Genomic DNA, 15,241 nt, shown 5'->3' on the forward strand with positions numbered 1-15,241 from the left:
ACAGTGAGGTGTTTAAAAACTCCAGCAGCGCTGCTGTGTCTTATCCACTCATACCAGCATAACACACACTAACACACCACCCCCATGTCAGTGTCACTGCAGTGTTCAGAATGATCCAACACCCAAATAGTATGTACTCTGTGCTGGTCCTGCGGGGGTCCTGACAATTGAAGAACAGGCAGGCTAAAAAAGTATGTAGAGAAATAGATGGACTACAGTCAGTAATTGTAGAACTACAAAGTGCTTCTATATGGTAAGTGGAGATGATAAAATGGACAGCGAGTGTAGAAACAAGGAGGTGGTCATAATGTTATGCCTGATCAATGTATTTAAATTGAGAATAGGTTGGCATAAAAAAAACACATAAACCAACTTGTAATATTGAAGTTGTTCACAATATGGTGCCGACTTTTTTAATAAACATAACATCGTTTTAACAGATTACAAGTAATGCTATGTGAACATATCACATTTTAAGTTACTAGAAATGCTAATAGAAGCTAAATATTATTCATTTATTCTCTGTTTTACCACTGTTTTATCCTATTCAGGGTCATGGTGGGTCTGATTAACTGAGCAAATGGTAGGAAACACACTAGACTGGTCCCCAGTCCATCACAGACACACATACGGGGGGGGAGGTTGGGGGGGGGGGGGGGGGGGGGGGGCACGAGGGCTAAGTGGGTAGCACTGTCGCCTCACAGTAAGAAGGTCCTGGGTTCGATCCTCAGGTGGGGCCTTTCTGTGTGGGTTTCTTCCGGGTGCTCCGGTTTCCTCCCACAGTCCAAAGACATGCAAGTGAGGTGAATTGGAGATACAAAATTGTCCATGACTGTGTTTGATATAATCTTGTGAACTGATGAATCTTGTGTAACAAGTAACTACAGTTTCTGTCATGAATGTAGCAGCTCCAATTAACCTGACTGCAGGTCTTTTGACTGTGGGAGGAAACCAGATCACCTAGAGAAAACTCACACCGACTAGGGAGAACATGCAAACTCCACACAGAAAGGACTGCTCCATATGGGAATCAAACCCAGGACCTTCTTGCTTTGAGGCTACATTGCTACCCACTGAGCTGCCCAACAAAAGATAATTGAAGTAGATGGGTAGTAACATGTTACATATTCTCTGTTATGTTTATTTCATTACCAATTTGTTAAATGTACTTGTTTGGATAGTTGAAGGTTGACATTGAAGGATACATGTACTCCAATCTCAACTTGACTGGCAATCAAACATTGCAGGTCACCAAATTAATACGTCACGTCACATTACAATGGCGCCAATGCTTTGAGATGGTTGGCTGCACAGATGGGTCAGCTTTTTGTAATGCCCTTCATCTTGAGGTGCCTGTAGCAGACTAGCACATGATAACGCAAGTCATGACGTAATCTTGTCAATCCAGCTTATTCTTTGTCTCCCTCGTCTTTTGAGTCCTGTCATAACACTGCTTTTAACGTTGTCATGTGGGTGTCTCATCACATACCCGTGACTCGTGTTTTTTCTCAAGGTTATTTCCCTGTGTTATTTGGAGTTTGTCTTTCTCACTGTTGCCCTTGGCTTGCTCAACTTGGCTTGGTCATGGATTCTGTACAGGTGCTTTAAAATGTCTAATGTAAAAAGCCCCATACAAATAAATTTGACTTGACTTGTGGAAGTCATTTCTGTTCTGGCCATCTTGTAAACTTGCTCATGAGATTTCCAGCGGTTTTCTGATGCACTTGTTATTAAAGCCTGAATGTCTTTCTTCCTCTTTTTTCAGTGCCCAGACTTCACATCTTCCACATCCTATCCTATAAGAATACTTAAGATGAATTACCTAAATCATTAAGTACAAACATGTATAAACACATCAATTATTTATTTAGCTTTCATTAATGATTTCATTCTCATCTATTCTAAATGGCTGAGTGTAAATGAGTGAGTGTGGTGATGTCCTGTGATGGACTGGTACTAGATTCTGGAACAAGCAGTACGTGTCAGTGTCACGATAGACTCTGGATCCAGTCTGACACTTCATTCATCCATCCATCAATTTATTTTCATCAACCGCATTGTCCTGGTCAGGGTCTCACAGTAGGTTCACTAGGCGCAAGGCAGGAATAACCTGGACATGCCGCCAAGTCATTGCAGGGCTTCGGCCCTCTCCAGACATAGCCAATTCTGTCTGGGTAGACACCTGGTCAGCTGATAGCACCAATAAGATCCCACTCAATAGGTTTGCACATGTATATGTAGATAAAAAATTATGCCACTCATTGGCATGTTCATACAGTGAGGAAATAGCCAGATAGGAACTCCTTATAACTGATGCAATTACGACCTCTGCCGGCTGATTGACGCCAGAATAATGCTGATCAGGGTGTGGCTCTCCACACACGAAGCTGATCTGCATATGAACTCGCCTCGTGCAGGTGAAAAGATGCAGTCGGCTACTGCACACATGTCGGGGCGGGGGTCAGCACCAGCAGAGAGGAAGCATAACGCAATTGGATAAAAATTGGACATACTAAAGATCAGGAGAAAAAAGGGGAAAAAATGACTACAATTATATTAACATTTAAGCTATTTTAAACATGTGTATGTGTTATTTTGTGGATTTGGTAAGTATTCAGACCCCTTAACATTTTGAACACATTAATGTATAGTGGATTTGATTTTGAGTGGATATAATTGACCTTTTTACCCCTCAACAAATTAATCCACCCACAATTTAATCCACCATAAAGACAAAGTAAACATTGATCATTATAAGTCGAAAGCTGAAATCTGTTCTTCACAAAAGTAGTCAGACCCTTTGCTGTGGTTCTCCAAACTGTGGTCGGGTGCATCCTGTTGGCTTTACCTGAGATGTCCAGAATTCACAGGTGGTGTGGTGGAGATTGGGCTGGTAGCCGGCCAACTGAAAGGACATCGTTGTGAGCTGGTTGGTTGGGCCAGTCTATGTTGCAGATGGTGTGGACTACATAACATTGGTCCAAACAACCCAACAAACACAACTATGTGGTCACAGTGTCAGTGCTTAAAGAGGGCCAGTACCTACTATGTATCATGCATCATGATTTTCTTTGCATACCTGTATATCTGAAAACTCCGGGTAATTTGTTTGTCCCATAGCCATGAAGTCTGTAAGCTGTCTATCCAATAATCATAGTAGTTTCTTGAACACTCTAGAATTGCCTTCCTTATCACACCCAGCAACTTCTGTGTAGCCCTAAAGCCATCTAACAGCCTAAGCAACATAGAAATAGAATAAATACTATTTACATTTACCAAAGTTTACACTATTAGAGAATTCATTACTGCATGTTTTAGTAACAAACTCAATTAAACACAAGTAACAGATTGGAAAATGGGATTATACATTATACATATAGCAGAAGGTTGCTGGTTCAAGCCCTTTCAACAGCAAGCTGCACAGATTGAAAAGTTGCTTTCAATAAAGGCATCTGCTAAATGGCAAAATTGTTTGGTCAGTGGGTAGCACTGTCGCCTCACAGCAAGAAGGTCCTGTGTTTGATCACCAGGCGGTGCGGTCTGTGGTGCATGTTCTCCCCTTGTCTGTGTGGGTTTCCTCCGGGAGCTCCGGTTTTCTCCCACGGTCCAAAAACATGCAGTCAGGTTAATTGGAGACACTGAATTGCCCTATAGGTGAATAGGTGTGTGTACGTGTGTGTGTGTCTGCCCTGCGATGGACCTGTGCCCCGTCCAGGGTGTTACTGTGTGCCTTGCGCCCATTGAAAAGCTGGGATAGGCTCCAGCACCCATCCCCCCCCCCCCCCCCCCCCCCCCATTACCCTAAATGGATAGGCGGTTAAGACAGTAAGTGAGTGTTTGGTGGTCTGAATAGTTGTCGTTTTTTTAATAACTTGCAAAAACAAAACCACTCCATTAAATATGCATATGGGTGGGTGGCTGAATGCAATAACACTGCATTATTTAACAGTGCACTTTTTAGCAGTGTGACAAGCCAAGTCAGTTAGGGTGCTAACTGATCCAACATTTTTTAAACTATCTTAGTTGTGAAGAGATGAAACGAAACTGAAAAGACAGAACAACAATTTATTGTCAAAGAAATGCTGATCTCATGAGCTGAACACTTTCAATCAAATAATTGGCTCCTCTTGTGCATAATTCCATTTCATATTACACCATTAAATTAATAAAAAGCAGACATAAAATGTCTAATTCATGTGATTCTATTATTACAACATAACGTTGGTACGATATAGTATCAGCAAATACCACAGGAAACCACAGCAAGACACAATGAAGAGCAGCTCTACCAGAATGGACACCTGTGGAGAGAGAGAACCAATAATTATTAAATGTGTGAGGTGCAGTGTCATAATCCCTGACATAAGTAACATCATTCTGCACATGTAGAACATAAACAAGACCTTACAGTTCACAAAACATTAATTGTTCCAGTTTTTAATGCAATATCTGTTATATAAATCTTTAGAAGCGCAATCACACAGCACTGTCCTTTATTGTCTACAATACATTTTCAGTAGGAGACTGGTCTGGGACTGCAGGCAGGCCAGTCTAGAACTAGTGCTCTCTAATTCCACAGCCATGCTGCTTGTCTCAGCATTGTCATATTAAATAAGACTGCTGTTTAAAATGCAGCCCCACCTCAATTCCAGTGGTAGTTTTGTAGTGTAAATTACCACTGTGGCACTCCAGCGCCCAAATGCAGCATACACTGATCAGCCATAACATTAAAACCACCTCCTTGTTTCTACACTCACTGTCCATTTTATTAGCTCCAATTACCATATAGTGATAGCCAGTGAGGGCCAGTGATAGCTCAGTGGTTAAGGTACTGGACTAGTAAACAGAAGGTTGCCGGTTCAAGCCCTGCCACCACCCAATTGCCACTGTTGGGTCCCTGAGCAAGGCCCTTAACCCTCAATTGCTCATCGTGTTCCGCTCATTGTGTAAGTCGCTTTGGATAAAAGCGTCTGCTAAATGCTGAAAATGTAAATGTAAATATAGAAGCACTTTGTAGTTCTACAATTACTGACTGTAGTCTGTTTCTCTACATACTTTTTAACCTGCTTTCAACCTGTTCTTCAATGGTTAGGATCCCCCTGACCACCACAGAGCAGGTATTATTTAGGTGGTGGATCATTCTTAGCACTGCAGTGACAATGACATGGTGGTGGTGTGTTAGTGTGTGTTGTGCTGGTATGAGTGGATCAGACACAGCAGCGCTGCTGGAGTTTTTAAATACCGTGTCCACTCACTGTCCACTCTATTAGACACTCCTACCTAGTTGGTCCACCTTGTAGATGTAAAGTCTGCTGTTTGAGTTGGTCATCTTCCAGACCTTCATCAGTGGTCACAGAACGCTGCCCATGGGTCGCTGTAGGCTGAATATTTTTGGTTGGTGGACTATTCTTAGTCCAGCAGGGACAGTGAGGTGTTTAAAAACTACATCAGCATTGCTGTGTCTGATTCACTCATACCAGCACAACACACACTAATACACCACCACCATGTCAGTGTCACTGCAGTGCTGAGAATGATCCACCACCTAAATAATATCTGCTCTGTAGTGGTCCTGGGAGAGTCCTGACCATTGAAAAACAGCATGAAAGGGGGCTAACAAAGCATGCAGAGAAACAGATGGACTACAGTCAGTAATTGTAGAACTACAAAGTGCTGCCGATAAAATGGACAATGTGTGTAGAAACAAGGAGGTGGTTTTAATGTTATGCTAATCGGTGTATATTGTTCCAAAAAGAGAAATTATCTTCCTGTTACGGTGATTAATATACCCCAATACCATGGTAACAATCTGAATCTATAGCCAGTGGTAGCTCAGCTAACTGGAAGGTCACTGGTTCAAGCCCCACATTTGCCAGGTTGTCACTGTTGGGCCCTTGAGCAAGGCCTTTAACATTCAATTGGTTGCAATGTATACAGTCTCAATTGTAAGTCGCTTTGGATAAAGGAGTCAGCTAAATGCTAATAACGTAAATGAATGACCTTTTTTTTTATTTAGCTTGATGTCTGATGAGTGTACCTGTCAGACCACACAAAGTGCATTGTGTCTATTGTTTGTTTGAACCCAGAAAAGTCGGCAGCATTTCTGGACCTTGTTGACATGGCTTCTGCTATGCATATGATTGTCTTCTCTTGAATTTGTGAATTCAGCTAGATTGTTATTGCTTATTGTGTCATCTGAGGAATCGATGTCATGTGTTTAGTAGTGTATTTTTTTAAGCTAGGTGTTTACACAAATTTTTCTAATTTGTCTAAATCTTTTGATGATATTGTGCGTAGTAGAGGGTGAAAGTGTAAGAATATTTGCACCCTATTGCTGAAAAAAACACTTCTGTACTGGATGCTCTTTTTTATCGTCAAGCATAATTGCATCACGTTTAAGTTTTTAAAAACATTTTAAAATGCTACTAGTCCTCAACAGCTCTTGTTTTTAGTGTTTTTGCAGGCATCAAGGTAAAAAAAAATCCTAATATTGGAAACACATGAACACATACCATCCAATGTAACACTGGCACAGGTTCTCGTGTGATGTGGCTTGCTTGATTAGCAGCTCTACTTGTGTCGGGACATCGAGGGTCTCATCATGCGAAAAGTCTCGTCCTAAAATCAGAAACATTTAGACATTCAGTTTAGTGGTGGAATGGAATACTGCGGGAGCCAAAATCATGATGCAACATGGTGAAATGCTCAAAGTAAAAAACAATCTCAAAGCATATTTTAAAGAACATGCAAACCCTGAAAACAGTGATCAACTTTACCAGTATTACATAATACTAATGGTATAGGTACTAACTTGTAGCTCATACATGCTAATCTCCAGAATGATTGGCACTCTTATTAATGAAGGAAAGGTTATAAATTGTATAAATTATATAAAGTCTCACAATGAAATTGTATAAAATCATTTACCTTTAATCAAAGACACTCTATCCAAAAAATATTATTAAACCCTGACCAAAGATCTAATTCTTGAACAAAACCAAGTCACAATTTTTGGAACCCTATAAAATGTATGTGACTTCTAATGGGAACTGGTTGCACCAGAAGCAGTTTAGTGGTTTCACAGTAATGGGAATTACTATTCATGCAATCACAACACATGTTTTTTATTTGTAAATAATTTTTAAAATATATTGAGATTGTAGTGTAGCTTCATAACCTAAAATCCCAATTGGGCTCATTAACCAACACCAAAGTAATTTGTTAATGCTACAATCATATCCACAAACATTTATTCAATGTAGATTTAAGCAGTATGTCTGTGGGAATGTATGCCTAGTCAGTTAAAAGTAACATTTGTAAGGCTAGTCTTTGATTTTAACCTGGAAGAACTGGCTAGCAATCGACTTTATAGTTCATCCCATAGGCCAGTGGAGTTCCCTCACATCAAAATCATTAAACAATGTCTTTATGGACCTCACTTTGTGTACAGGGTCACAGACATACTAGAGTAGGAAAGGTTCTTCCCCACACGAGGTATAAATGTTATAAATGAATGAAAACCTTTATTGTCATTGTGTATAAAATACACCGGCAGCGCCGGCCCTGCATTGTCACATACATGTACAGGCTACAGAGGTGAAATAAACACAGCAATTAAGTCCTTAAATATAAAAATATATATATAAGAAAAGTATATAAAAATATACATAAAAAGCAAATAAATAGTGTATAAAAAGTGAATCTGTACTCCAGATTTGACATTTAGAGTTATTACTGTATATACAGTACAGGTATTGCACATGTACAAAAACACCAGTATAATTGCACATTTGAATGAACTTATTGCACTGCAGTACTTGTTATTTCAGTATTGTTGCACTTTATTGTGTTATTTACCAGTGCACTTTTTTTTTATGCATTTTCTCCCCATTTTCCTCCTGATTTAGCACACTCAATTTGTCTTCCGCCTGCTGAGGGATACCCGATTGCACCCGAGGACAGGCTGCACATGCCTTTTCCGACACGTGCAGAGCCCACCTCTTCTCGCCCCTGCATTCTGCACAGGCGTCTCTTCCGCCAGTCAGAGTCATTACACAGCGTATGAAGATCCCACCCACACATAGTCTGCAGATAGGTGGCCAATTAGTATCTGCTTTCAGGCACTGCCAGTTATGCCCGCCAGATGGCACCCAGCCGAGTTACGAACCGAGGAGTTCAGAATCTCGGCACTGGTGTGCTAGCGGAATATCCCACTGTGCCACCTGGGTGTCTAACAGTGCACTTTTAAGCAGTTTAAATAAATTACACTTTATCTAATGTAATTGATTGCCTGTTAGCAATGGGGTGTCTGAATAATTAGGGGCTGTCTATGTAAGTTTGGCCATTTAGTGTATTTATCCATTTTAGTGGTGTGTGTGTGAAAGGGCTGAACGAGGACTTACCAGTCAGTTTGTCTCGCACCCTGTTGATAATCTGGATGGCTTTCTTGTTCAAGGCTTCAGGCTGCACAAGGCCATCACCAACTTAGATGATAGAAAAGAGTAAAAGTAGAAAATCGTGAAATAAATACCTTCTACATCCTTGTGCATTTAAGAATAACCATGAATGATTATTGTACATAAATAAATTAAATTTTATGTTTTATTTTGAGGAACACTATAGTAGTGTGTTTAGTAAAGAATAAGGTCTTACTAAAAGAGTGAATAGATTCAGGCACGGTGGTTCCTGGCTTTTTGTGAGTCGTTTCTCCCAGGTCAATACCTTCCATAGTTTCTGCAATACACACAAACAGACATTGTTTTCATATCCTGCTGAGGGTCATGGCTGGTCCTGATTCATTACAAGGCTTCTGGACAAATCCCCCACTGGGGTGTACAAACTTTTCTTGCTGGGGGCCGCATAGAAAAAAAAATGCAACGACAGGATTACTAAAAACGACACGCCCTTTTGATTTTAATGAGATTGTTACACTCCATCGTTAAAGCAACTGTTTCCTGACAAATGAAACATACACACTTCCCTCTGAAATCTGTCTTTGGAGCCACTATGAGGTTCAGGAACATTAATGAAGGTGTAACATCATTACCGTTTTGATTAGGAGATGTGGGGCATTTTAGACTGGTTAAATGAGATAGCGACACCCAGTGTACAAACTAGGAATGACTTTTATTAGACTGTGGGCCAACTTCAATTTGTTTGAGTTTTTTTTTAAATACCTCACGGCCTGTTTCAGAAAGGGTAACGGGCCACAGATGGCCTGCGGGCCGTAGTTTGGTCACCCCTGGTGTAGACCCCTGGCCGGGGGTTTTGCATTTTTCCAATTACCCGATTGCATTACGCTTCCTCTCTACTGATGTTGACCTCCACTCTGACTGAGGAGAGTCATGACTAACACGCCGCCCTCTGACACGTGTGCAGTAGCCGACTGCATCTTTTCATGTGGATCGGCTGTGTGTACGGAGATTCACACCTTGATCCCTTGACTCTGTGCAGGAGCCATCAATCAGCCAGCAGAGGTCGTAATTGCATCAGTATTGAGAAATCCCCTTAGGCACCCTCCCTTGAACAACAAACAAATCATTGTTTGTGCAGCAGAACTGAGATTCAAACAGATGAGTTTGAGATGTCAGCTTTGGTGTGCTAGCGTGTTTTATTCGAACCCTGATCTCAGCAGTCGTATGCTAGAATAACAGACCGCTGCGCCACTTGAGTGCCCAGGAGACTGTCAAGTGCCCCCTCCGACATCCCATTCCATTTCAGCTGTAAGGCAGCATTAATGATATCTAATTACAGAACAGAGACACCATAAACTCACCAACAGACTGTCCAGCTGAGTAGGAATCAGTTCTAGTCCTGGAGCGCTTGGTTCCCTTAGTGTTGGCTAAAAAAATAAAACAGATTTTCCTTGCTGAAGGATTAAACCAGACAAACACAACACTTTATGAATATTTGTATGTATTTGTGTGTAGCATAGCCAAAATGAAAAGAGATGGATGGTGTACTCACTGTCCATAAGCCTCCAGTTGAGTAAAGGATCATAGACGAAGGCCTCCAGCACGGCCATGACACTGTCTCTGTGTTCTCGCAGCACCTCCATCACCGTGTGGCACGTGATCCGGTAGTTCCCATCTAATCCTGTTACCTGAGAACACGGGGAGTGAGAATGAGAACCTTGTTTTAACAAGTGGCTGACATGACAAATGGTATTTTGACTAAAAAGCCACACATTCCCACAGACATGCTTCAAAATATTGAGGAAATAGCCTGAAAGGGAGAGAGGTGTAGGCTATATTATTGAAACAATAGGCATTTTATTTATTTAGTAATTCTATTTATATATTTTCTCTCTTTCTCCCAATCTTGTGGTATCCAATTACCCCCTGACTAAAGACTAAATGGCCATACCTAACACACACCCCTCTGACACATCTGTAGGTAGGTAGATACTTTATTAATCTTGAAGAAAATTAAGGAATCCCAACGAAAATTAGGGAAGCCAACCACTTCTTTTCACCTGCCAGGGGTTCACACAGTATCTAGTATGGAGAATCATGCACGGATCTCCATTCTTCCCACCTGCGCCACTTGAGCTCCGAGATGCTGCAGATATAATGTTCATCCATACACTGACCGGGCAGGTGAATAACACTGATTATCTCTTCATCACGGCACCTGTTAGTAGGTGGGATATATTAGGCAGCAAGTGAACATTTTACCCTCAGAGTTGTTGTGTTAGAAGTGGGCAAGTTTGACAAGGGTTAAATTGTGATGGCTAGACGACTGGGTCAGAGCATCTCTAAAACTGCAGCTCTTGTGGGGTGTTCCCGGTCTGCAGTGGTCAGTATCTATCAAAAGTGGTCCAAGGAAGGAACAGTGGTAAACCGGCGACAGGGTCATGGGCAGCCAAGGCTCACTGATGCACGTGGGGAGCGAAGGCTGGCCCGTGTGGTCCGATCCAACAGACGAGCTACTGTAGCTCAAATTGCTGAAGGAGTAATGCCTGATCGGTGTATGTGCAAATATCTTACCTCCATAGCATTGGTCAGCATTCTGGTCAACCTGAAGGGGATTTTCTCAGGGAATTTCTCTCTGGTCATAGCAACCTAAAAGAAAAATGGATATTTCTTGTAGGTAAAATTGTAGCAGAGTTTTGTATGGCAGAGTGTATAATGCAGTGATGAAAATGTAATCACCTCAAAGCAATCTCCGAAGTCAATGTGGAGGATTTTTCCACTCAGCCTGTCCAGCATCAGATTAGATGGGTGTCTATAAAAGAAAACATCTTTCAGCCACACTGAATTGCATTTTTAATAGTTTTGGGTTAGATTGAGGATGACTGTGCACCTGTCTCCGAGTCCGAGGATATATCCAACCACAGACATGACGGCAAGGGAGCGGGTGTAGTTGGTTCTTCTGTCGAACCACACCTGTAATCATAGAAATGTTTAGCAATTTGACTTTGTTCTTCATGCCACGATCAAAGAGGGGGTTGTTATTTCGATTCGGGGATTTAAAGATGGGTTATTTCGCATAGGTGTGTACTAACATATGCTCTGGCTACTTAAGACCAAGTTAGTCCACCTTTCTGCATCTTCTATGTACATAAATTGACCATGAAGTGACACCTATCATGTAGTTGAACCTTGTGGGTATAGAGCTACTGCATGTAGCAAACCACAACGACATGTCATAGTACACTTTCAGTGGGTTGGTTATTCTTAGCTGGGTGAAAGTGAGCGTAAGTCAGTGTGTCATCTAAAGAATGGAAAAAGCAAAAAGAACAAACCTCAGAGCTGGGACTCTTGAGCCACAGTAGCTTGGCGAGGTCGTCTCCCGCCGTGTTATTCACTGCATGCTCGAACACCTCCACCTTCTCCATCAGAGTCAGGTGGTCGTAGTCTGGAGCCATCTAAAATAGCAGACACAGTCGATAATTAACACACCTGAACATATGATCAGATTCTATCTGATGAAAATCTAAAAATCGGGTGTACCCTGAGCATGATGCGGTGCTCGATGTTGAGCAGGATCTTCTTCTTCTCGCGATAATCTCGGATCAGAGCATGCAGCGTGTCACAGTGAGGAACCCAGCCAATCAGGCCAGAGTTGGTGGACAATGGGATTACTGCATACCTCTGAATACTGGAGATGAAAACACACCCTTGATTAAAATTTTCGCTAGTAAATCATCATCTTATGGCTATGTTCTAAATCGTGAGTTTGTTTTGATAACGCCATGTTGTCACATTTATAATAATCACGGCAGGAATTTGTGTTTTATGCTAGTTTTATTGGTCTTGTATTATACACCGATCAGCCATAACATTAAAACCACCTCCTTGTTTCTACACTCACTGTCCATTTTATCAGCTCCACTTACCATATAGAAGCACTTTGTAGTTCTACAATTACTGACTGTAGTCCATCTGTTTCTCTACATGCTTTGTTAGCCCCCTTTCATGCTGTTATTCAAGATGACCAACTCAAACAGCAGCAATAGATGAGCGTCTCTGACTTTACATCTACAAGGTGGACCAACTAGGTAGGAGTGTCTAATAGAGTGGACAGTGAGTGGACACGGTATTTATACCAGCACAACACACACTAACACACCACCACCATGTCAGTGTCACTGCAGTGCTGAGAATGATCCACCATCTAAATAATACCTGCTCTGTGGTGGTCCTGTGACCATTGAAGAACTGCATGAAAGGGGGCTAACAAAGCATGCAGAGAAACAGATGGACTACAGCCAGTAATTGTAGAACTACAAAGTGCTTCTATATGGTAAGTGAAGCTGATAAAATAGACAGTGAGTCTAGAAACAAGGAGGTGGTTTTAATGTTACAGTGTATATATGTTTTTAGTCTTATATTATCAAGAACATTGAGGATTATTTCTGTATTATCTTGTGTGAGAGTTACTTTTAATGTATGAAGCATATGTAGTCTTTGTCTTTCACTGTTGTACTCTGGCAGAGGTGGAAAGTAACAAATTACATTTACTTGCGTTACTGTAATTGAGTAGTTTTTTTGTGTACTTGTACTTTTTAAAGTAGATTTTACAGCCTGTAATTTTACTTTTACTTAAGTATGTTTTGTATTAGGAATTGTAATTCGCTACATTTTAAATAAGATCCGTTACTGAGTAAACAAACGCTAAAAAAAATAGCGTCTGGGAAACTGCTGCAGTGAATTCTGCGATGGGGAGTCGGATCTTTTGGCTCGGTTCATTTTAAAGAGCCGTATATATACATAACGACTCCCAGAAGCGTGACTTGGTTCCTTTGTTTCAGTTTAAAGGGCCGTTCAATAGAATCGAATCATTCTATGACACATCACTAGTGGTTATAGTTTAAAAATGTTTTATGGGACTAAAATGACACATTACACACCCCTAAATGTTTTAAATGTTGTATCAACATGTTTTGTCTATTATATTTTAATTAAATAAAAAGATTTATATCCACTTGTCATGTTTGTATTACACAGAAGAGACACGCCCTCCGGATAAAAAAGTAACTAAGTAACGTTTACTCTGAGTACATTTTAAATGAGTTACTTTTTACTTGAGTAGATTTTTAGACTAGTAACTTTACTCGTACTTAAGTAAAAATTCATTAAAGTAATCGTACTTTTACTTGAGTACAATGTTTTAGTACTCTTTCCACCTCTGTACTCTGGGCATTCGTTCAGGATGTGCTTTATGGTGATAGGTGTCTGACATTCTTCACAAAGTCTGAGGTCTTCTCTTAATATTAAGTGTTGGTGTGGCAATCGGGAATGACCTTCCAGATCAACTTTATTATATTGTATTAAATAGAAACACATTTAGAATTTGATGCCTGCAACACAGTTAAAAAAAGTTGGGATGGAGGCAAAAAAAAAATTGGACATATTATAGAATATGCATCAGTGGGGTGCTCAGGTGGCGCAGTGGTAAAACACAACAGCGCACCAGAGCTGAGATTTTGAACACGTCGTTTAGAATCTCAGCTCTGCCATCCGGCTGGGCCCCTACATGAACGACTGGCTTATCGTTCATACTGGGGGGGAAGCCGGACCAGGGCTCCTCATAACTGATGCAATTATGACCTCTGCTGGCTGATTGATGGCGCCTGCACAGAGTCTAGGAACAATGCGTTGATCAGAATGTGGCTCTCCGTACACAAAGCTGATTCGTATGTGAACTCGTCTTGTGCAGGCGAAAAGATGAAGTCAGCTACTGCACACGTGTCGGAGGGGGTGTGTATCAGCTGCAGCGCTTTTCAGTCAGCAATGGAAGGTAGTATCGGTAGAGGGGAAAAAAGAATATGCATCAGCGCCCATGACATGCAGGAGACCTGCATATGTGTGAAGGTAGCATTAACACGGGGGCGTATATTGGGATTTTAGAGACACATGCTTTTAGCAAGACGCTGCCAGGCCTCATTTTGTATGCACTACAACTGCAGACACAGAGTGTCTGTGCTTGACTGGCCTAGAAATGTGGCTCATTCCAGTGTCAGTTATTTCTGAGCTTTCCAAATCTCTGTGAAAATAGGGCTGATTCCTCAGGGGGTGCAAACCTTCGGTGGAAATGTGCCCAATTGCTGGAAAGTAGTTTGTGAAATGGTTTGAGAACTTCAGTGAGAGCTTGAAGGAAAGCAGGCTGCTAGTGACCCAAAAACTGGAAATTCTAGAACCTTCTAGAACAGGGGTGTCAAACTCATTTTCACCGAGGGACACATCTGCATTATGGTGGCCCTCAAAGAGCCGATTGTAACGTATCGTGCCTTTTAAGTCTTGGACAATTTGTTGTTTTTCTTGGTGGCTAAATTCTGTGTTTGGTGTCAAAATGCCAAATTTGTACTGTATATTTTTAATGTATATATTCATTTATATTAAGAGACGTACTGGTTTTATTTCTTGAAGCACACACTTGTATTCACTTTCCCATCTGTCATTAAATTACCTCCTTCTGCTTCAATTTTCTCTTCTTGTATATGTTGGGATTATTTGTAAATATTTCTCAACATCACTTGTTGGAAAACCGCCTCAGTTAAACGCTGATGTAGAAACACTGCCATCTAGTGGCGGGATGCGGTCACTTTGCGGGTCACAAAATCTGCATGCATTGTGGGAGATGCAGTTTATGTACGAATTTTACAGTGTATTTTAAGACAATCATATGTCTTTTAAGCTCTCGCGGGCCACATAAAATGACGTGGTGGGCCTTGAGTTCGACTTTCCAGAACCTCAGTAAACACAGAGTTGAAGATATCTGCATGGGTTACTTGTTT

The 15,241-nt window shown here is 41.1% G+C and overlaps 1 protein-coding gene across 3 annotated transcripts in view; it reads right to left on the reverse strand.

Moving 5' to 3' along the window:
- Positions 1-4,045: 4,045 nt before the first annotated feature.
- mtor (mechanistic target of rapamycin kinase) overlaps positions 4,046-15,241 on the reverse strand; it is a 225,174-nt gene continuing 213,978 nt past the window's right edge. For all 3 annotated transcript variants that reach the window (XM_062999154.1, XM_062999155.1, XM_062999153.1), the window contains 11 exons: positions 11,955-12,102; positions 11,747-11,869; positions 11,305-11,387; positions 11,154-11,226; positions 10,989-11,063; positions 9,967-10,102; positions 9,776-9,841; positions 8,653-8,733; positions 8,403-8,483; positions 6,513-6,618; positions 4,046-4,301 (listed from right to left, as the gene is read on the reverse strand). In XM_062999154.1, the coding sequence (XP_062855224.1) occupies positions 4,286-4,301; positions 6,513-6,618; positions 8,403-8,483; positions 8,653-8,733; positions 9,776-9,841; positions 9,967-10,102; positions 10,989-11,063; positions 11,154-11,226; positions 11,305-11,387; positions 11,747-11,869; positions 11,955-12,102 (988 nt within the window). In that variant the 3' untranslated portion in view covers positions 4,046-4,285. The remainder of the gene's footprint in view (positions 4,302-6,512; positions 6,619-8,402; positions 8,484-8,652; positions 8,734-9,775; positions 9,842-9,966; positions 10,103-10,988; positions 11,064-11,153; positions 11,227-11,304; positions 11,388-11,746; positions 11,870-11,954; positions 12,103-15,241) is intronic.

The sequence above is a fragment of the Trichomycterus rosablanca genome, chromosome 7 (genome assembly GCF_030014385.1).
Source record: "Trichomycterus rosablanca isolate fTriRos1 chromosome 7, fTriRos1.hap1, whole genome shotgun sequence".
NCBI lineage: Eukaryota > Metazoa > Chordata > Actinopteri > Siluriformes > Trichomycteridae > Trichomycterus > Trichomycterus rosablanca.